This window comes from Mastomys coucha, unplaced genomic scaffold (assembly GCF_008632895.1).
Source record: "Mastomys coucha isolate ucsf_1 unplaced genomic scaffold, UCSF_Mcou_1 pScaffold6, whole genome shotgun sequence".
NCBI lineage: Eukaryota > Metazoa > Chordata > Mammalia > Rodentia > Muridae > Mastomys > Mastomys coucha.
The window spans coordinates 101,762,008-101,782,686 of record NW_022196912.1 but is presented as its reverse complement, the minus strand read 5'-3'; the positions used below and the strand labels follow the sequence as shown (position 1 = coordinate 101,782,686).

The window sequence follows — 20,679 nt, the reverse complement described above, 5'->3', positions numbered from 1 at the left end:
TCTGGACAGGAAGACTTCTCTCATCAGCTTTACCAGAGGAAGCTGCAGGCCCCGCTGTGGCCCAGCTCCCTGGGCATCACTGATTGCTGTCAATATGTCACCTCCTGTCATCCCAAGAGATCAGGTAAGCAGTTTTTCTTGTTGCTTCTGCCTGGGTGCTTGTATGAGCAGCCCGTGTGTGCCTGGGTGCCTATACAGCCTAGAGGAAAGCCTCAGGCCCCTTGACACTTACTAACAGATTGTTGTGGGCTATTACGTGGCTGCTGGGAACCAAACTTTGGCACTCTTCAAGAGTAGCTGGTGCTTTTCTGTCCAAGCCATCCTTCAATGCTCATGTAGCACATTTTATTGTTGTTATCTTTTGACACAAGGTGTCTCTACATAGCTCTAGCTGTCCTGGAACTCACTCTAAGACCAGGCTGACTTCAATCTCAGAGCACTTGCCTTAGTTTCCCCAGTGCTGGGATTAAAAGCGTGCACCACCATGCTTGGTTCATATATTGCATTGTTGGTTTGCTGTGTCTTCATGTCCATGTGGAATGAAAGCTTGCTCTTAATAATGAAAGTGTAATCTCCTTGATGTTCTTAGCATATCCCCCTGTTTTCCTCATTGGGCTCCCTATGTCTCCAAGTGAAATGGACAAATTCTAGTTGCAGCTGTAGGAACAATGTCCCTGTCCTCAGAGTCAGATTTCCTCTGTGTTGTTATGCTAGAACGTTCTTGGCACTTAGGAGGTCTCAGCGTGGGACTCCTGTGCCTTTCTCTTACCATATGGTGTTTCCTGGTTTATAGAAAGATTAAAATATGGCCGAGATTTCCTACTACGATTCCGCTTCTGTGACCTCGCTTGTCAGCGACCAGTAGGACTGGTTCTCATGGAAGGAGTGACAGACACTAAACCAGGTAACAGGAAGCCTGTTTTCTTGGCCCTTATCTTTCTTCACCCCTGACATTTAAACATTTAAAAGCCTCTCCTCTCTCTCTCTCTCTCTCTCTCTCTCTCTCTCTCTCTCTCTCTCTCTCTCTCAAAATCTTTGTCTATTATGTGTATGAATGAGTACCATGTGCATGCAGGCCTGCAGAGGACTGAAGAGGGTGTCAGATCCTCTGGAGGTGGAGTTCAGGTGGTCGTGAGTTGCCTGATGTGGGTTCTGGGAACTGCTCTTCAGGAGCAGCAAGTGCTTTTAACTGCCGAGCCATCTCTCCATCTTGTTCCTAGTCTCTTCTAAATATAACCCTTGACCAGCTTCTGATAGTGAGTTTAGAAGAAGGAAGGCGAGCAGAGCTTGTGCTTAGATGTATGTTTTGCATCCAAGCACTGGATGGAGCACTGGACCATAAACCAAGAGCTCTGGGTTCTTGCCAGCTCTGGGAGTTTGAGTAGCAATTAACCTTTTAGGCTTAGCTACTGATTCATAGCATGTGTTTAGCATTTGCGAGGGAGAAGGGAGAAAGTGCATGCATCATAGGGCTTTGGGATTTGTGAGGTGAAAAGGGCTTGATCACAAGGAAATCTTGCTCCTATGGAGAATTTCCAGTTTGGATATGCAGAGTACCTTTGGTGGCTTCACCTTCTTGCCTCTGAAACCACTTTGAAGTAATAAGGAAGATGAGGAAAACAAGCCAGAGACAAATACCATTTTTTAACAAAACTAGATCTGAAGCTGTGAGCCACAGTGAGTTTGTAACAGATACAAGGGGAGATGGGCTAGCAGTGCCTGGGGAAATATGGGGAATCTTACCTATGGGGCTGTATAGATCTCAGACAGAACAACACTGTGCATTTCTCCAAGGGGGGGCATACCTTTTGAAGGACCCCAAATCTCTTGTTTTTTTCACCAAGAGAAGAAAGCATACATTGTGATAGAAAAGCCTATAGTCAGTTTTACTCCTGAAAGGCATTGCATGGAGAATTACGCAGGGAATCAGAGCATGTTTTCAGTACATAGTGTGTTCAAGTGTCTGAAGGGCAAAGGCAATTCTTTCAGAGCTGCAGAGCTCTCTGCTCTAGAGAAGTGAAGACTGAAATGTTCCATACTCAATCCTATGTTAAAAGCAAAATTATTATTATTTAGAACACATGCTGAATGTTTCCTTTATATAAACTTACAATAAATAATGTAGCTAACTTAAAGTTGACTCAGAATAATACTATGGAATCTATACTAAAATATACAAAGAAAGAAATAATCAAAAACCAGAAGGCAGGTGCTTTAGAAAGAAAGATAAATAAAAGAGTGCTTCAAAGCTAAGCATTGGAGCATATGGAAATTATGATTATTTCTCCGTGAATAGAAAGATGAGTGGTAGCTGGGGAGCTGTTGGCAGTTGATAGCAAATGCTGGGAGAGGGAGAGTCTGTGGCCCCTATGAGACTGCCCAGAATCCAGTAGATGGCGGTAGACTCAGGCACGTAGTGGCAGCACTAAGTGAACCAATGGGTTTTAAAAAAAGAACCCACAAAACTGGGAGGGATTAGTGATGGGGAAGCATGTGGCATTGGAAGAGAGGGACAGCTGGGTGGCCTTGATCAAGACATATACATATGCACATATGAAGTTCTCAAACAGTAGAAGTGATTATAGAATATTACAAAAAGCAAAACACTTGTCTTGTCAGTTCAGGCACATAACAAGATGTCAGAAGAGGAAAACTAAACTCTGGAGCTCAGAATAGAAGTGGGAAGCTGAGGTGTGCTCAGGAGTGAGCATTTCCTTGGCATATGGCCTTGGACGAGATGATATGGGTGTCTCAGCTAGGGCCAGCAGCTCAGCTCAGATGACAGAATCCCAAAGTAGAGCAGTGACAGCCCCATGTGGAGAACTGTACTAAGAACAGATTATCTTAAACCGTGAATGTTGTGCTTGAAGGAACACAAAACAATGCCGATTGCATTTACCTGCAAACAAAAATTAGACCAGGACCTTTAACCTACACTGACAACCAAGTAGAATTGTTCTGCTGGGCATGGTAGTGCTGAGGAGGCTGAGGGGAAGAATTGCTCAAGGCCATTCAGCCTAAGCTACAAAACAAGATCCTGGGTCAGAAAAAGGCTTATAATGGGAATGTTTCACTAACAGTACAAAATAATGGTAATGCTTTCACATTCGAGATTGAACCCAAGTAAGCACACATGTGTACCACAGATTCAGTGGCTCAGTGCCTTCTGCCCAGGGCTGAACAGGCTGCTGTTCAATTCCTTTAGAGACTCTAAATCTAAAAAGCCTGTATCACTTGAGAGCAGAAATGAAAAGGCTTACTAAGTGCAAGTGGTTTTTTTAGAGAATGTTTAAATATGGTAAACAGATAAAATTTCCAGTTTAATAACAGAGTTATCCAGTCTTAACTACATATCAAAACATGCCAACTTGTCTGTGAAACTGACTTTAATGGTCACCCCTTAATGCCAAGGGAGATGCAGTGCTAGACAGTGAGGTCTGATTCCCAGAACTGATACAGCATTTCACTGGCACTGTCTACATTGCCCACATTGTGTGACATAAAACATCCATTCTTGTTCTTCCCAACTTCCTTTGTGACTGAATGATTCCTTTTTTTAAGATTGATTTTTTTTTTTATGTGTATGAGTGTTTTGCCTGCCTGTTATGTCTGTACATGCAGGTTTCTTAGAGGCCAGAAGAAGGTGTCAGATCCTCTGGAACTGGAGTTACAGATGGCTGTTAGCTGCTATGTGGGTACAGGGAACTGAACCTGGGTCCTCTGCAAGAGCAACCAAGTGTTCTTGACTGCCGAGCCATCCCTCCAACTTCTATAATGACTCTTAAATAGGATATTTAAATTAAAGCCCTCTCTTGCTTATGTTTCCAAGTGTGGTGATTTCCACCCACACCACCCCCAGATGTAGCTGCTGTTCTTCATATTATTGCTCTCTGGGGAATCAGGATTTCAACTTATGAGTCAGTAGGGGTTCACAAATATTCACACTGCTGTAGATACTAAAAAAAGAGTCCCTATATAGGCTTAGATTTTTCAAAAGTTACTTTAATTATGGTTCTTTAATGCTTCAGCCTCCCTTCTAGCCCGCCACCTACCAGAGGTAGAGGAAAAGAAGGTTAATAGGAAATGGGGGTTGTGGACCTGTTTAGAAATAGTTCTTTGGGGTGATTCCAATCTTTGTTGTCAGCAGTCCAGTCCACTAGCAAAACACCAAACATGAGTCAGCAGTGGCAGTACAGTCCACTCAGCAAATACCGAACACAAAGTACTAGCAGTGGCTTTATCCAGAAGCAGCCTCGAGGCTCTGCTGGTCAGCATGAGTCTGAGGAAGTGGTAAGAAGCAGCTGGAATACCACCAGAAGTTCTTTGTTGTGTTTCTCTCTATGAAGTCATGACAGGCCAAGAGCAGCAAAGAGTTGCAAGGCAAATCAGTGCAGGAATGCCATCCACTGTCTGTTGGGTCATACTTAGACTCTTTCCAAATATCACGTGTCCTCTTACCAAGCAGCTTCGAGAAAAACATCACGTCTATTCATAAGACAGTTTCCAGGAAAATGTCACATGGCACCACTGAGTTTCCAATGAAACCAGAACTTCCCACTTCATCCCTGTGTTTCCTTTTAAGTGCATGGGGAATCTCTCTTGGGCATCTTTTATAATGATACTGATTCCATGAATGACCATTTAGCAGAATAATAGTAGCAGGCTTTTCCCTAGGGCCTATGACCAGCTAGTCACAGGTTCTTAGCCCCAGCAGTGGTTCTGGGCATTGGTTCAGTCTTGTGAAATGAGCCTTAAATACAATTAGAAAGCGGTTCATTACTCCTGTAATGCTTGTGGCCCTGATGCATCTGTGGATGTATCTTGCCAGGCCAGTCTTTGTGGCTCACATAGGGGTTCACATTTGAGTGAGACAGCATACTTTCCTTCTCCAGTAGCATGCACAGCATCTTCAGCACCATGAAAAGTAGCCAACAAGGAGAAGCTTCCAGGTCAGTACCAGTTAGGTTTCTTCTTGTTCTGTGACTCAAGTATGTGGTATCTTCAACAAGACTAACAAAGAACAGTGGTAGTAGGTTGTCTGTGGGACCCCACTGGCCAACTACTCTAAAAGAGGTAACCCATTCTAGGTACTGTGGGTTTTGTTAGCTTGTTGTGTCTAGTAGTACTGTTATTAAAGGGTTAATTCCATGTGATGGTTTGAATATGTTTGGCCCAGGAAGTGGCACTATTATGAGGTGTGGCCTTGTTGGAGTAGGTATGTATGTCACTGTGGGCATGGGCTATAAGACTCTTGTCCTAGCTGCCTGGAAGCTAGTCTTCTAGAGGCCTTCTGAGATGTAGAACGCTCAGCTCCTCCTGCACCATGCCTTCTTGAATGCTGCCATGCTTCTGCCTTGATACTGGACTGAACCTCTGAACCTCTAAGTCAGCCCCAATTAAATGTTGTCCTTAAAAGAGTTTGAGTGGTCATAGTGTCTGTTCACAGCAGTAAAACCCTGACTAAGACACGCCATATCTCTTCTCTTAACATTTGTGTGTGACTTTTTCAAAAGGTCTTTAGTATTAAGACAAGGACTCCACCCTTGTGCATACATACTTCCAAAGCTACCATTCTTCATGTCATTGCTGTCTGGGGAGTATGGGTTTCAACTTATGAGTAGTCTGTAGGGGTTCACAACTATTTACACTGCTGTAGATAGTAAGGAGAGTCCCTGTGTTCCCTTTCTCATGGACACTTACGTATTTACATTGGGCTTTAACTCTGTGGCCCAGGATGGCCTAAAACTTACTATGCAGCTTAGACTGGCCTTGAACTCACAAGACTTCTCCTGTTTCAGCCTTTCTGAGTGTTAATATTACTAGTATGAGCCACCATTCCTGGCACTTAAAGGTTTTAAACAATGTGGGTGACTTTTTCTGTGGGTGCTGGAGATGCAGATTCTACGGCCATGTAGTGATTCTTTCTCTCTGACTCAGCTCCCTAGCACTTCAGATTTAATTTTTAAAATTTTTTAGATTTTATTTTATTTCATGCATATAAATTTTTTGCTTGCATGCATGTACGTGTACCATAGGCATGCCTGGTACTCACAGAGGTCAGAGTAGATGGCAAATCCCTTGGAACTGGAATTACAGATGGTCATGAGAACCATGTGGGTGCTGGGAATCGAACCAGCGTCCTTTGCAAGAGCACCAAGTGCTCTAAACTTCTGAGTCATCTCTCAAGACATCTCTTACTAAAAACTCTTCAGGGTATTTTATCACAGCAACAGGAAAATCAACATATTACTCATTTGCAGAAAATTCCTTCCCATATTAATAAGAGGCTAGTGATCTCAGGTGAAGTTAATCTAGAAACACACAAATGAGTGTTGAGACGATCTGATATTGTGTATACTCTAACAGAGGATTTTCCTTCCGAGTACTTGTTTGGTTGGCCACTTATAGTGAGGAAGATGTTGCAGCTTTGTAGGGATTACTGTACCACATGTGAGGTGTGAGTCCTGTTTAACTACCAGAACATTACTGTGGGAAACATTCTTTACAGTTTTGCTGAGAGGCCAGATGTGGTGGCACACATCGTTAATCCCAGCCTTGGGAAGCAGAGGCAGGAAGATAGGAGGATCTCTATGAGTTTGAGGACAGACTGGTCTACATAACAAGTTCCAGGACAGCTAGGGCTAATATAGACAGACCCTGGTTCAAAAACAAAACAAACAACAACAACAACAAAACAAAACACTAAGCAAAAAAAAAAAAAAAAAAAAAAAAAAAAAAAAAAAAAAAAAAAAAAAAAAAAAAAAAAAAAAAAAAAAAAAAAAAAGAAAGAAAGAAAAGAAAAGAAGAAGAAAATCACCCCCCTACCCAATATTGCTGAGAAGAGGAAAAGAAGAAAGGCTTGAGGTATAGCTCAGAAGCAGAGTGCTAGTCTAGCATGTGCAGGGCTCTGGGTCCAATCTCCAGCCCCACCAAGGAAAAGCAGACAAGTGCATAAACAGCAGAGGGCTACTGCAATGTCTTGTGTATTATAATGACTAAGGGTACAACTTGAGGTGAAGGGTTAGTGCTAGAGTGTTGGTGTCTCAAGTGAGATCACATTAGTAACTATGATGTGACTCTTGAGGCAGAGTTGGTTTTTATTTTTTTAACACTTAAAAAAATATTTTATTATTTTATGTGTTGGGCCTGGATGTATGCCCATGCGCTACTGCATCCTTGTTGCCTACAGAAGACAGAAAAAGGTGTGGGGTCTCCTAGGATTTATGAATGGCTGCGAGCCACCTTGTGGGTGCTGGGAATCAAATTTGGATACTCTGGAAGAGCAGTCTGTGCTCTAAGCTTAAGAACCTAAACATTTAAAAGGAATATACCTAAATACATAGGAAATATTATTCTCACAATATTTAATAGACTACAGATAAAATTTTAAGTAACTTCTAACCCTTGAGAGACTTGAGGCCCCAGGGAGTGGGGAGGACTGGTTGGTGGGGGTCAGGAGGAGGAGGTATGGGATGAGGAACAGTCAGAGGTAGGACTGGGAGGGGGATAATGACTGGACTGGAAAAAAAGATTAAAGAATTAAAAAAAAAAAAGGACTCAGATTTCTGATATCAGTATAGGCTAAGAATAAAAAAAGATAATTTTTAGCTTAAATCAAGATGTTTCAGAAAGACAGATGAGTGGAGAGGTTGACTATGGAATTAACAGTGCTATGAAGAGGCAGGGCTTTTAGTTCAGGGCTCTGTCTGCAATACAAGCTGCTTTGTTTAAAACAGAAGAGTATGCAATGTCCAGCACTGAGGAAGACAGGCACCTAAACCAAAGCCACTGCAGCTGCCCAGACTGTATTCGCCTCAAGAAAGTGTCAGAGGCACACATGCTGGTTAGAGCGAGGGGCCAGCAAAGCCACATTTGCCTCAAGAAAGCGTCAGAGGCATGCATGCCGGTTAGAGCGAGGGGCCAGCAAAGCCACATTCGCCTCAAGAAAGCGTCAGAGGCATGCATGCCGGTTAGAGCGAGGGGCCAGGCAGGGATACCTACAGCAACCCACAAAAGACAAATGGAAAATAAAAGCATAAGAAAAGAGAAGGCTTAGACTGGTTCTTGTTAATGATACCTATATGTAATTGGTCAAGAGAATCAACTAAGACCAACAGCATTAAAATTAAGAAAATCCTGGAAAGTAGATCGCTATAAAATTAATATGTAGCAATCAGTAATAGTCACATATAAATGTTCTTGCTTTGTTAAAAGATATAAGAACAAGATCCTATTTGTAGAAGGAACAACAACAAAATGAATAATAGGAGAAATATAAAATACATAAAGTGAGATTTCCTTTCATCTGAATTACTAATTTTTTTTGACCAAGATTGTCCTTTATCATTTTAATTAGAAACACTTATTTAGGAGCTAGAGCGATGGCTCAGCAGTTAAGAGCACTGACTACTCTTTGAGAGGTCCTGTGTTCAATTCCCAGCAACCACATGGTGGTTTACAACCATCAGTAATGAGATCTGATGCCCTCTTCTGGTATGTCTGAAGAAAGTGACAGTCTATTCACATATATAAAATAAAATCTTTAAAAAAACTTATTTAGATGAAATTCATATATTACAAAATATACTTGTCTAAACTTCACTGGCACGCAGTGTATTTTAGAGTTGGTATAGCCATTTCCACTATAATTTTAGGACAGTTTGTTCTTGTTCCCTGACACACTTCTTAGGACGAAGCCCAAGCAGGGCCTTGTGTTTGCTAAGCAAGCACTCTGTCCCTGAGCTAAAAAATTCTAAGTGTTAATTATAGAACATTTTTATCATCACCTAAAGAACTTTCATAGACATTGGTAGTCAGTTTTCATTCATCTTCCCCATGTCAAAAACCAAAGGGCTATAGATATATAAATTCATGGACTCTTAATATTTTAAAATATTTTTTCATACTATACAGTATAAATTTATTCTTTTTCCTCCCCCAACTCCTCCCAGATCTTCCTCACCTCCCTACCCACCAACTTAATGTTCCCCCTTTCTCAAAAAAAAAATAAAAAATAAAAAATAAAAAAATAAAAAAAGAAAGAAAAGAAAAAAACCCAGTAAGATCAAAATGAAAGAAAAAGTACACAAAACACATGGAGTCCCTTTTGTGTTGTCTGGTTACACCTGGGCATGGGGCCTGCCCTAGAGCGTGGTTGATATACTCACTGACACTCTACTGAGGAAAACTGGTTTTCCCTTCCTACCAGGTTTCTGTTACAAATAGCTTCTTGGTTAGGGGTGGGACTTTGTATCCACTGCCTTCTCAGTGCTGGGGTTTTTGTCTGGTTGGAAGCTGTGTAGGTCCTGTGTGTGCAGTCACAGCCTCGGTGTGTTCACATGTGCATCACTTCTGCTGAGCCCGGAGGACAGTGTTTCCTTGGAGTCACCCACCACCTCTGGCTCTTGTAATCGTTCTGTCTCCTCTTCATAGATCCTGGAGCCTTGAGAGGAAGGGTTTGATGAAGACATCCCATTTAGGACTGAGTGCTCCAAAGTGTCTCAGTCTGCACACTGTCCTGTCGTGGGTCTATGCTAATCCCTGTCGAGTGCAAGATGATGTTTCCCTGTGAGGACTGAGTGATGCTCCTGTCTCACTCAGGATCATTGTTTCCAGGACCACCCATTTACTTACTTTTACTTGTATTTAGTAAGAGATGTGGTCTTTTATTTTCTTTTTGTCTTGTTAAGTCTTTTGTGGTTTTAGTATCAAGGTACTAGTGGCTTCATAAAAGAATCAGGCAATGTTCCTTCAGTTTCTGTTTTGCAGAATAACTTGAGGTATCTTAGTGTTCTTCTGTGAAAGTCTGGTGGAATGCTGTGCTAATTCTTTTGGCCTTGGGCGTATTTTGATTCGGAAACTTATAATTACTGCTTCTATCTCACCAGTGTCTGTTTAAGCTATTTGTTTCATTTACTTATGACATACTTTGGTAGGTCATAAATATCAATACATTTAATGGGTGTGTCGGTATATATCTTTAATCTCAGCAGAGCTGGGCAGAGCTCTGTGAGTTCCAGGTCAGCCAGTACTGCATAGTGAAACCCTGTTTCAAAAGTATATTTTTTTAAAAGATTTATTTTATTTATATGAGTACACTGTAGCTGTCTTCAGACACACCAGAAGAGGGCATAGGATCCCATTACAGATGGTTGTGAGCCACCATGTGGTTGCTGGGAATTGAACTCAGGACCTCTTGAAGAACAGTCAGTGCTCTTAACCACTGAGCCATCTCTCCAGCCCTCAAAAGTATTTTTGTAATTTAAGTTTTCTTGCCTGGAATACAGATTTTTAAAAAGTATGCCCTTATTCTTCAGTGCTGGCCGCCATGCATTTCTTCTTTTTCGTTCCTTATTAATTTGGAGTGTGTGTGCGTGCACGTTTGCCAGCATTTTGAGACAGGGATTCTCTGTGTAGCCCTGGCTGTCATGGAACCTGCTCCCTACCTCTTCTGATTTGGTTTGGACTCTGTTTTAAATTAGATACACTTCCTTACTTCTTGGGTCCATCTGCTGGGATTACTTTTTTCCGTTTTTTTTACCCCGGGATGATTGATGTCTGGCCTCAGGGGTAAGGTGTGTTTCTTGGATGCAGCAAAAAGATGTATCCTGTTTTCTAATCTAGTCTGTTAGCTTAAGCTGTTGGGATTTATCATGTGATCACAGTTTACAAACATTTATATTTTGCTGGATTTTATTGCATTTTTCTAGATTTTATTGTATTTATAAGGGATGTTAGTCTTTAATTTTCTTTGTGATATATTTTTATAGTTTGGTATGAGAATAATAGCACTATTAATGACTTCATAGAATGAGTTTGAAAATATTACCTCCAAATTTGAATGCAAAAGATTTATATGAATTTTGCTAGGCAGTAGTGGCATATACCTTTAATCCCAGCACTAAGGAGGCAGATGCAGGCTGACCTGTGAGTTTGAGGCCAGTCTGTCTATAGAGTGAGTTCTAGGAAAGCCAGGGCTACACAGAGAAACCCTGTCTCAAAAACAAAAACAAACCCAAAAGCAACCAAAACCAAAAAAAGGATTTATATGAACTCTTAGTGAAATGTCTGGTATAGTTCTCCATTGAAGCCATCCAGAGTCTGGGCTCTTCTTGCTGATTCAGTCTCTTTATTTGTTGAAGGCTTAATCAAATTTGCTGTTTCTTAAATTTGTGTTAGCTTGTGTCTCTAGTTTTTTTTTCACTTTATGTAAATTATATATTTTAAGTTTTTTCCTTTATTTACTTTTTGTTTGGTTGGCTTTTGTTTGTTTGTTTGTTTGTTTTTTGAGACAGAGTTTCTTTGAGTAGCCCTGGCCGTCTAAGAACTCAGTCTGTATACCAGGCTGGCCTTGAACTTTGAGATCCATCTCTCTCTGCCTCCTGAGTGCTGGAATTAAAGTCATGTGCCTTTTGTTTACTTTTTTGAGACAGGGCTTCGCTGTAGCTGTAGCCGGCCTGGCGATAGCTATGTAGACCAGGCTGTCTACATAGCTTTATGGTAGTTTTCACTGTCATAAAGCATATGGAGGTTAGAGACAATTTGTGGGAGTCAGTTCTCTCTACCCTGTGGGTTCCTGGGATCGATCTCTGGTTGTCAGTCTTGGTAGTAAGTGCCATTCCCCACTGAGCTACCTCCCTGTAATTTATTTGTATAGTTTATAGTGTTAGCTTATAGATTTCTCCTATAGATTATAAATACTGAATCAGCTTGCTGCCCCCACTTCCCTTTTCTTTGTTTTTAAGTTCTGGGCTCTGTACTTTATACTGAGGCCCAGCTGAAACCCTCTTCCATTCTTGAGTTTAGTAATTTGATAAGAATTTGTCAGTGTCAACCTTTGCTATCTTATCAGCAAGTGTGCTGGCTAGTTGTCACCTAAACAAAAGCTAGAGTCATCTGGGACGTGGGAACCTCAGTTGTGAAAAAGTCCCCATCTTGTAGGACACCTAGGGACGGGGTGTGCATTTTCTTGATTAATGGTTGGTGTGTGTGGGGGCTCAGCCTATTGTGGGTGGTGCTACCCCTGGGCAGGTGGTCCTGGATCGTATAAGAAAGCAGGCTGGGCAAACCAGTAAGCAGCAAAGCTCCATGGCCTCTGCTTCAGTGCCTGCTTGCAGGCTCCTGTCTTGAGTGCTGCCCTGACTTCCCTCAGAGATGGAGTGTGTAAGCCAAAACCCCTTTCCTTCCTCAGGCTGCTGTCCATCCTGGTGTGAGTCACAGCAAAAAACCTGGACTAGGACAGTGAGATTTGTAGTAATATCTCTTGTTTTTTCTGATGTTGGCATTTGTATTTTTCTTTAAGAATGCGTATACAGCATAGACATGTGTGTATAAATGTGTCTATATATATATTACACTATGGATGGTGTGTGATAGAAAATTTCTAGAGGAAAGTATAAGAATATTTGCTAGCACTGGTTGTCCCTGTACAAGAAAATGAAAGGCAAGGGGTGAGTGGGAGGAACTTTTGACTGATTTTCTTCATTTTGATTTTTGAACCATATGACTGTATGAGCTATGTAAAAAGCACAGAGTGTTAGGGACCTCGGGTCTCTAGTCTTGGTTCATCTCCCCCTCTCCTGACTGCTTCTCTTTTCTTCCCTCCCAACCTTCTGGAGCAGTGCAGCCAGGGTCTGAGAGGGATCTGAAGGTGAATGGTTCTGCCCCCACTTCCCCTGGGGAAGTGCTGTACTGTCTATGGAAAACAAACCCTTTTTTCTCTGCCTTCCTACAGATCGACCTGCTGGTTGGGCCGAGTGTATCTTTGAGGAGGAGATATCTGAACTTGAACCTGTCTTCCCCAGGTAAACTTGTTTGCAGTTTCAATCTGAGCATGAGAGAGCTCTGGCTGCGCTGTGGCTGACTGGGAATACTTTTTGCTAAGCTCTGTCCTCCATGATAAGCTTTAGAGGGGATGCATTGCATACATCAAAATCCAAGGTGATGTACTTGCAGGTGAAAGGCCCGTGTAGCCTTTCCTTGAGAGAGAGCCTCTGAGCAAACTTGCTGGCCCACATAAGAGACACTGGCATCCTTTATCAGGAGAATGGAGAATAGGGATGAGGATGAGGGCATCAGGGGTCTCAGCATCTGTCTGTCTGTTGAGTTCAGCTGCGATCGCCAGCCTCTTAGTTACAATGGGAGGGGATTTGCTGCAACTGAATGTATTGATTTTCCTGTTGCTGTGATAAAATACTCTGATAAAAGCAACATAAGGAGAAAGGGTTTATTATTCAGGTGGCAAAGTCATAGCGAGTGCCAAGGCTTTGCTCACTTTCTCCTCCTTGTTAAGTCCAGGACCCCTGCCAGTGGACGGGTGCAGCTCACATTGGTCTTCCTTTCTCCATCTGTATGATTCCTCACAGGCATACCCAGGGGTGATTCTAAGATCCTGTCAGGTTGGCAACATTAACCCTTGCAGCTCTACCCCTTGTTACTGGGACAACTGACTACATCACTTCTAAGCTACCTCTTTGTTCCCCATGTCCCCGTAGGTTCATGACAGGTTCATAAAGCAAATGTAGTCAGCCCAACTTCACAAGTCCCTGTAGTCTAAAAATTCCAACACTATTTAAAAGTGTAAGTGATGAGTCTCCCTGAGACTCAGGGAATCTCTTAAGTGTAAGCAAGCCCCTGTGTAGTAAAAAGAAGTTGGACATGCAGGCATACATCTTTTTTTTTTTTGGTTTTCAAGACAGGGTTTCTCTGTGTAGCCCTGGCTGTCCTGGAACTTACTCTGTAGACCAGGCTGGCCTCGAACTCAGAAATCCACCTGCCTCTGCCTCCCAAGTGTTGGGATTAAAGGCGTGCACCACCACTGCCCAGTTACAGGCATACATCTTTAATCACAGCACTTGATCTCTGTGTGTTTAAAATCAGCCTAGTCTACATAGTGAGTTCTAGGACAGCCAGGGCTACATAGTCTCAAAACAACAAGAACAAAACAAAAAACCTAAAAACAAAGGTGAAGCAAAACAAAACCCAAACAACAACAAAAACAAAAAAAGTTAGGTATGCCTAACCTAAAATGACACAGAGTAAACACTCCCCTTCCAAAAGACCAGGCCCAGCAGGGGAACACTAACTGCAGCTCCGAGTTGGCATCTGGAGCTCATGATAGAATCATCTGGATTCCAAAAGACTCGAGTAGCCCTAGCTCCCCAGCTCTGCCGCATGCAGCACACGTTGCTTCTCTCTTGGCCCAGCTCTGCTCCACACATCCGACTTTCCTTCCATACATCTGGCTTTAACATAGACATAGCATCTCCAGTATCCTGGTATCTTAGTTACTATTCTGTTACTGTGATAAAGCACCATGACCAAGGCAGATTTTAAAAGAAAGCATTTAATTGGAGGTTGCTTACACTTTCAAAGGGTGAGTTCATGGCCATCATGGCAGGGAACATGGTGGCAGACATGCATAGTGATGGAGCAATACCTGAGAGCTTACATTTTGATCTACAGGCAGCGGGCACAGAGGTGGGAGGGGTGAGAGAAAGAGAAGAGAGGAGGAGAGGAGACAGAGAGAAATAGAGATGGACACACATATGGAGAGAGGGAGAGGACTGACTCTGACTGGCCTATTGTGGGCTTTTGAAACTTCAAAGCCCACCTCCAGTTATACACCACCTCCGAGAAGGCTACACCTCCTAATCCTTCTCAAACAGTTCCACTACCTAGGTACCAACTATTCAAACGTGAGTCTATGGGGGCCATTCTCATTCCAAGTACCACACCTGGGGTCTCCATGGAAACTCAGACTTTATCTTCACAACCTTACACATCCTCGCAGAACTTCCTTACAGGGACTATAACGCTGCTGAACATTGCTCAGTATAAGTAGCATCTGAAACCATCATTAGAGATTATCCTTTAAAAAAATCTTCATAAAACCCACAGAGAAATTGGCCTGTGGAAAATGTAATGTGTTTTGTTAGCTGACTTCTTATCTTCTGTCCCTGTAGGACTATAGGCACCATCCAGCACTGCCTCCACCTGACCTCAGTATATACCCATTTCCTGCCCCAGCATGGCCGCCCAGAGGTCACCACGATGCCCTTAGGTCTTGGAATGACAGTGGATTACATTTTTTTCTCAGCTGAATCCTGTGAGAATGAGAACAGAACTGGTAAGCCCAGTGAGTCAGGGGCTTCTAGAAGGGTGCCTGGGGATAGCTGATGGTAGGTTGGGTTTTGGTGGCTTGGCTTGGGCTACAGGAGCCTGGATATCAAAGAGGCAGACATCATGCCAGCTTTATGCTCATTCTTTATGCAGGCTAACTCCTTTACCTGCTCTTCTTTTCTTGCAGTGCCAGGGTTGGGGCAGGGAACTCATTCCTATTTCCATCATGGAGAAAGAAGTATAGCACTAGGCATAATTAGACTTGTCTAAAGGCAGAAGTTGGGGAGGGACTTGGTAAGGTCAGACCTTGTTTTCTCTTGCCAATAGTCATGATGAGCAGTTCACTAGTCCCATGCCTAGTTTGCTTATTATTTTTAGAATGTTTGAATTAATTGTCTATCTTTAGAATCATTTTATATAAGGAATCTATATTTCTGTACTTCTTGAATAATCAAAAACCTTGTAATGTTAGAGGCCTACCTGTATTCCATTTGTCCCTGTGTCCCTGTACCTGTCTTCATTTACTGATGTTATCACAGGGAAGCCTTCTAGTCAGAATGCAAGGTGGTGTGTGTGTGTGTGTGTGTGTGTGTGTGTAGACCATTTAATTTAAACTGAAAATTGTACCATGCAGCATGGCTGGTGGCTGCTGTACCTACTGGCTTCTGTTTTGTGGCCCAGATCACAGGCTGGATGGAGATGGAACTCTCAAGCTCCTGGGCCGCCTCTCCCTCCTCTCTGAAGAGATTCTCTGGGCTGCCAACGGCTTACCCAACCCCTTCTACTCTTCAGACCATCTCTGCTTGCTTGCCAGCTTCGGCATGGAAGTCACTGCCCCATGAGGGCCCCCAGGGAAAGAGCTCACTGGATCGACGACTGCAAATGCCCCGTGCTGTGGAAACTTACGTCCCTTCCCTCATTCCCTCCTGCCCGTGGTTAGACTTTCTCCAGGCCTGTCTACGCTCTCGGCCTGTGGTCCCTGCCCTGCCCCAACCTCTTCCTAATCCTGTGTCACAAGCTAGGTGGCCCTGGGAGAGGTGGAGAGCATTCCCCTTTCTTCCATGTACCCAGCACCCCCTCCCCACATTGATTTTTTTTTAATGACCAGGGTTGCGGGAGTTATTGATCTCATTGGTTATTCGCTTTCAGGCCATTTCTTGGTGGCACCCCTCTCCTTCCTTTCATGACCTCTGGGCTCTGGCATGCACATGAGTAAGGTGTGTGTAAAGCATGAGTTCTCTTGGGGTGGGACTGCCCAGCACAGCCAAGCCTACTTCTGCCTAGTCCGTGTGCTACCATGAGATGCTGGGCTAGGGACAGGTTGAGAGTATGCCATGGTAGCTGTGTGCTGCCAGGAGGTAGCAAGTGTGGGGCCCTTTTCTTCCAGTCAGTCATCTAGGCATCCTGGGCATACTTGTTATTTCTGGAGACAAATTGGCCCATAGCCTGGAGCAGCAGCTCAGGGATGCCCTTACACCCCAGATCTCCTCACTGACTTCCTTGAGGAAAGTGGGTTGATGCCTTGTGCTGGGATTCACTGGGCTGGCACAGTGCTGGGAAGTTTTAAGGCATTTTAAGGATGAGGAGACTGAACCTTCAGGGAACTGTTGTCTCACCAGACCGAAGAGCTGGGTAAGAGTTGGAGTCCCAGTAGAAAGAGCAGGAGGCTCTCCAGCAGCCTTAGCCAGTGCTGGAGCCCCAGAGGGCTTGCTCTCTGACCTCTGCACACCTAAGAATGTTTTTTCTTCTCACCCCTCCCCTCCCTTGTTCCCTTCCATTTTCTCTCTGGAGAAGCCTGCTGTTTAGCTCAGGCCAAAACATCTCAACAGAAGTCTGGCTTTGGGCAAACTAGGTCTAAGAACTCAGGGTGGCAGTGCTTGCCCATTTGCTCTGCCTTTTCTTCCCTAAACATGGGCTCCCCTATACAACCTACCGAAAACCCCTGTAGCCCAAACCATGTCACCTGCACGCCTTACTCACTGCTGAGGTGCAGCCTAGGGGGTCCTCGGGCCATATCCTCCACATAGCTTTAACTCAGAATATCTGCTGGCCCAGAGACGAGGGGATTGACTGAGGCTGCGGTTAGGCTTGGTGGACCAGAAGTTACATTCTTCCCTTGATTTGAAAGCCAAAGACCTGTCTGGAATGCTGCTGCTGCGTGGCTGATTCTAAGCTTCCCATGCTCAGGTCTGGGGGACTTCTTTTCCTGTGTGTGTCTATTTTTAAGTTTTGTTTTCTGGGTACGGGACATCTGCCTGTCTGAGCCCCAGGCCCTCTGTCCACAGCCCACTTTTCACCGTCGCTCTCTGGGCACCTCCTGACATGGTGCCACAACCGTGCCAATGATTGTTCCTTCTGCCAGGAAATGCAGGTTCAACTGCTAACGGAGATGGTGAACCAGAGCTTGATGGTTTATCTTTTCCTTGTTTCTTCTTTGTTTGTTTTAGAAATGAAGTGTGGGGGTTTAAATGGTATTTAAACTGCACCCTGGAGCTGGCAGAACCAGGCAACGTTTTTCCAAATAAAGGCTTATCATGCCCCCTATGTTGTTGGTCTTATTATTAGGACTCTGAAAAGCATGGAGTTTGAAAGAGCTGGAGAATGTGGTGGGCAGGGAAAGGGTCTGAGGGTGGGGCCTCAGGATCTAAACAGAGAACAGACATTTTTTTGCCATCTGTCTGTTGTCTTCCCTGTGCTCTGAAGCTTGGGAGGAACAGGGTTTGAGTGAAGTTCCCTGCCCTGCCCTTGGAAGGGTGTAGCTGCCTTCTCTGTCCCCATGTGAGAAAAGAAGAGCTCCAATTTAGCTGCTTTTTGCTCTTATTCCATCTGCTGCCTTGTGTCTCTGTAGACTTTTACAGACGAGTTGGTGTGGAAAGTGGGGTGTTCCTGGTCAAAGCAGTGGCAGCTCCAATGAGGCGTGACGTGTGTGGCAGATGCTCTTGCCGGGTATCTATTTCTGATCATCTCTTGTAGTCGAGCCAGGGCTGAGCTGTGGACCATCTGCCATTGGAACACTTCCTTGCCGGGCGTAACTGCTATTTCTTAGGCCCTTCTCTGGTCTCCCTTTGCAGCATGCCAAGCCAAAGCCACACGAGATGAAGGTGTGGTTTTCTGCCTTACCTCAACAAATTGCCAGCCCCATACTCAGTTTCCAGTTGCTGTCTCTCCAGGGACCTGGTGTTATTTAAGCTGGTGTACTCGGGTCAGAATCCACTGATTTGGGAGAAAGCAAATTTAGCCAGGGAGTAGGATTAAGGAGCCTTACCTTGGCCAGCCTGATAATTGACTAGGTGAGTCACTCAATTCCTCCACCTTTGTGTTTGCATCCTTTGGTGAAAGGAAGTTGAAGGAATACTTGTAAGGGCTTTTTAGGTCTGTATGGCTTGTGCCATGGCAAGGAAAGGATGCTGAGTGCCAAAAGCTTGTGGTAGGAGATTGAATCCAATGGTTGTCCCCAGAAAGGTGGGATGACTGGCCCTGTGGGCTGGGGTGTATCTGAAAGTTCCAAGCTTTGAGTTCTAGTGCTCTTTCCTTGCATGGAGGATCCCCCAGTGCCTCCCCTCAATCACTAAACACACACTTGGAATTTTGGCTAACAGTTCACACTGAGCTTTGTGTGTGTGTGCACGTGCGCGAGCACAGGGTGCATGTGTTCGTGGATGCTTGTGAATGTGTATGTGCGTGCATGTGGCAATCAGAGATCAACTGTGGTTATCCTTCCTCAGGATCCATCCAGCTTAGTTTGTTTGTTTTTGTTTTTTCTAATCACACCGGCTTAAAATTCATAAAGCTGTCCAGACTGCCTGGCCAGTGAGCTGCAGGGTTCTACCTTTCTGCCTCCCCCGTGCTGGGATTACAAGTATGAGCCACCATGCCCAGTTTTACATTGGTTCTAAGGATCGAGTGCAGGTCCCCATGCTTGTATAGCAAACACTTTACTGAGCAATTTCCCGGATCCCACTTCAGGGAAAAGACAACAGCACAGCTAGGAGGCAGCAGGGGTATGGTCTCCATAGCCTATTATGGCAGAGAAGGCAGAGACCCAGCAACAAACTCAGAATCTCCAATCTTCGCTTAACCTTTTGCTGGTCTATGCTTCTCAGACAGTCTTTCCAGAGGCGCAGGGGAGTCAGGCTTTGTTGCAGGTTGCCCATCGTGGGCAGGGGGTCTGGGAAAGCTCAGAAACAGCTTTCATCTGGAGACCAGGAAGGGCTGCAATCAACCAGATTTGTTTGCTTTGTCTTTCTAGTTCTTAAGCTGGTATGTAGTACCTCATAGGAGAATTGGGTTCTAGTGAGTTAAGTACTGCATGATGCAGGTTCTCTTTTCCCATGGCATGAAGGCCCATCTCTGGCTGCTACCAGGAAAGAGCTGTCTGGGACAGAGCACCCATCCCCACCCCCCGCAACAGTCTGGTGCACCCTTGCCTGTCCTTTAATTCTTGAAGACAAGGGTCATCTTGAAAGCCTGATAGTGGTGCAGATCAGCTTAACCTGGGGCAGAAGAATGTAACTTCCATGTATCTTGCAGAGAAGTTGGCCTTGTCTCCAGTCCCTATGACCTACTGAGCAGGATCTCAGCCCAGAAGAAACTGACTTCTTACATGCTATTACACCTAAATTCTTTTTTTTTTTTTTAATTTAATGTATGTGAGTACACTGTAGCTGTCCTCAGACACACCAGAAGAGGGCATCAGATCTTATTACAGATGGTTGTAAGCCAACCATGTGGTTGCTGGGATTTGAACTCAGGACCTTCAGAAGAGCAGTCAGTGCTCTTAACCACTGAGCCATCTCTCCAGCCCTACACCTAGATTCTTGAAAATTTTGTTTCCCATTAGCAAATTCTCACCAGTTAGGAATTGGAACGGGTTGCCTCATGGGCTGGCTCGAAGAGTTGACCTGTCTCCTCCACCTGCCAGGCTTCGACAGCTGGTTTTCCACCTTACCTTGGCAAATACTAAGTGTTGCCAGGCAACCTGCATCTGGGTTAATCTTAGTCCTTGGTATGACAATTGCTTCCCATTGCCACTGCCCTCCACAGCAGCAGTGGAAATGCTAGGTCCTGGCAGATGGGGAGGAGGAGTCTGTCCATCAATCTCTTTAGGGCTTTTGGGAAAAGTCAATTTAGTCATATGCCTAAATGAGGGCCAGGCTATGTGCCTGTGAGAACCTGGGCAGCAGAGAATAAAATAACTGCTTCCCCCCCAACCCCCGGAAACTGGGTTCTGGGCAGTTCAGAGGTCAGCAACAACTATGGAACTGCATTCTATGGAACTGGCTTAACATGATCTTGATGGCCTAGGCTCATCCCAGGCCATCCCTATCCCTCAGTTCAAGAGCAGTTGGCCCAGTGTGGGCCTGTACCTTTTGGGCTTCCTACCAAGTTTTCTAGTGTGTTTCACTGTAACTGGAACTACATGTTTAAACAGCATGTCCCCATGGAATACCATGTATTCACTATAGTCACAAATTCTGGTTACCTTTGTTGTAAAAGTTGTGGTTGGTTTTTTGCTTTTTTTGTTTTTTAAATCTGGAGGTATAGTTTAGCTGGCAACAA

General features: G+C 44.2%; 1 protein-coding gene across 3 annotated transcripts in view; it reads left to right on the top strand.

Moving 5' to 3' along the window:
* Positions 1-17,664, top strand: part of Angel1 (angel homolog 1) — a 36,780-nt gene extending 19,116 nt beyond the window's left edge. For all 3 annotated transcript variants that reach the window (XM_031355422.1, XM_031355423.1, XM_031355424.1), the window contains 5 exons: positions 1-124; positions 794-904; positions 12,734-12,803; positions 14,964-15,127; positions 15,802-17,664. The exon at positions 1-124 is cut by the window's left edge and continues 1 nt beyond it. In XM_031355422.1, the coding sequence (XP_031211282.1) occupies positions 1-124; positions 794-904; positions 12,734-12,803; positions 14,964-15,127; positions 15,802-15,962 (630 nt within the window). In that variant the 3' untranslated portion in view covers positions 15,963-17,664. The remainder of the gene's footprint in view (positions 125-793; positions 905-12,733; positions 12,804-14,963; positions 15,128-15,801) is intronic.
* The last annotated feature ends 3,015 nt before the right edge of the window (positions 17,665-20,679 follow it).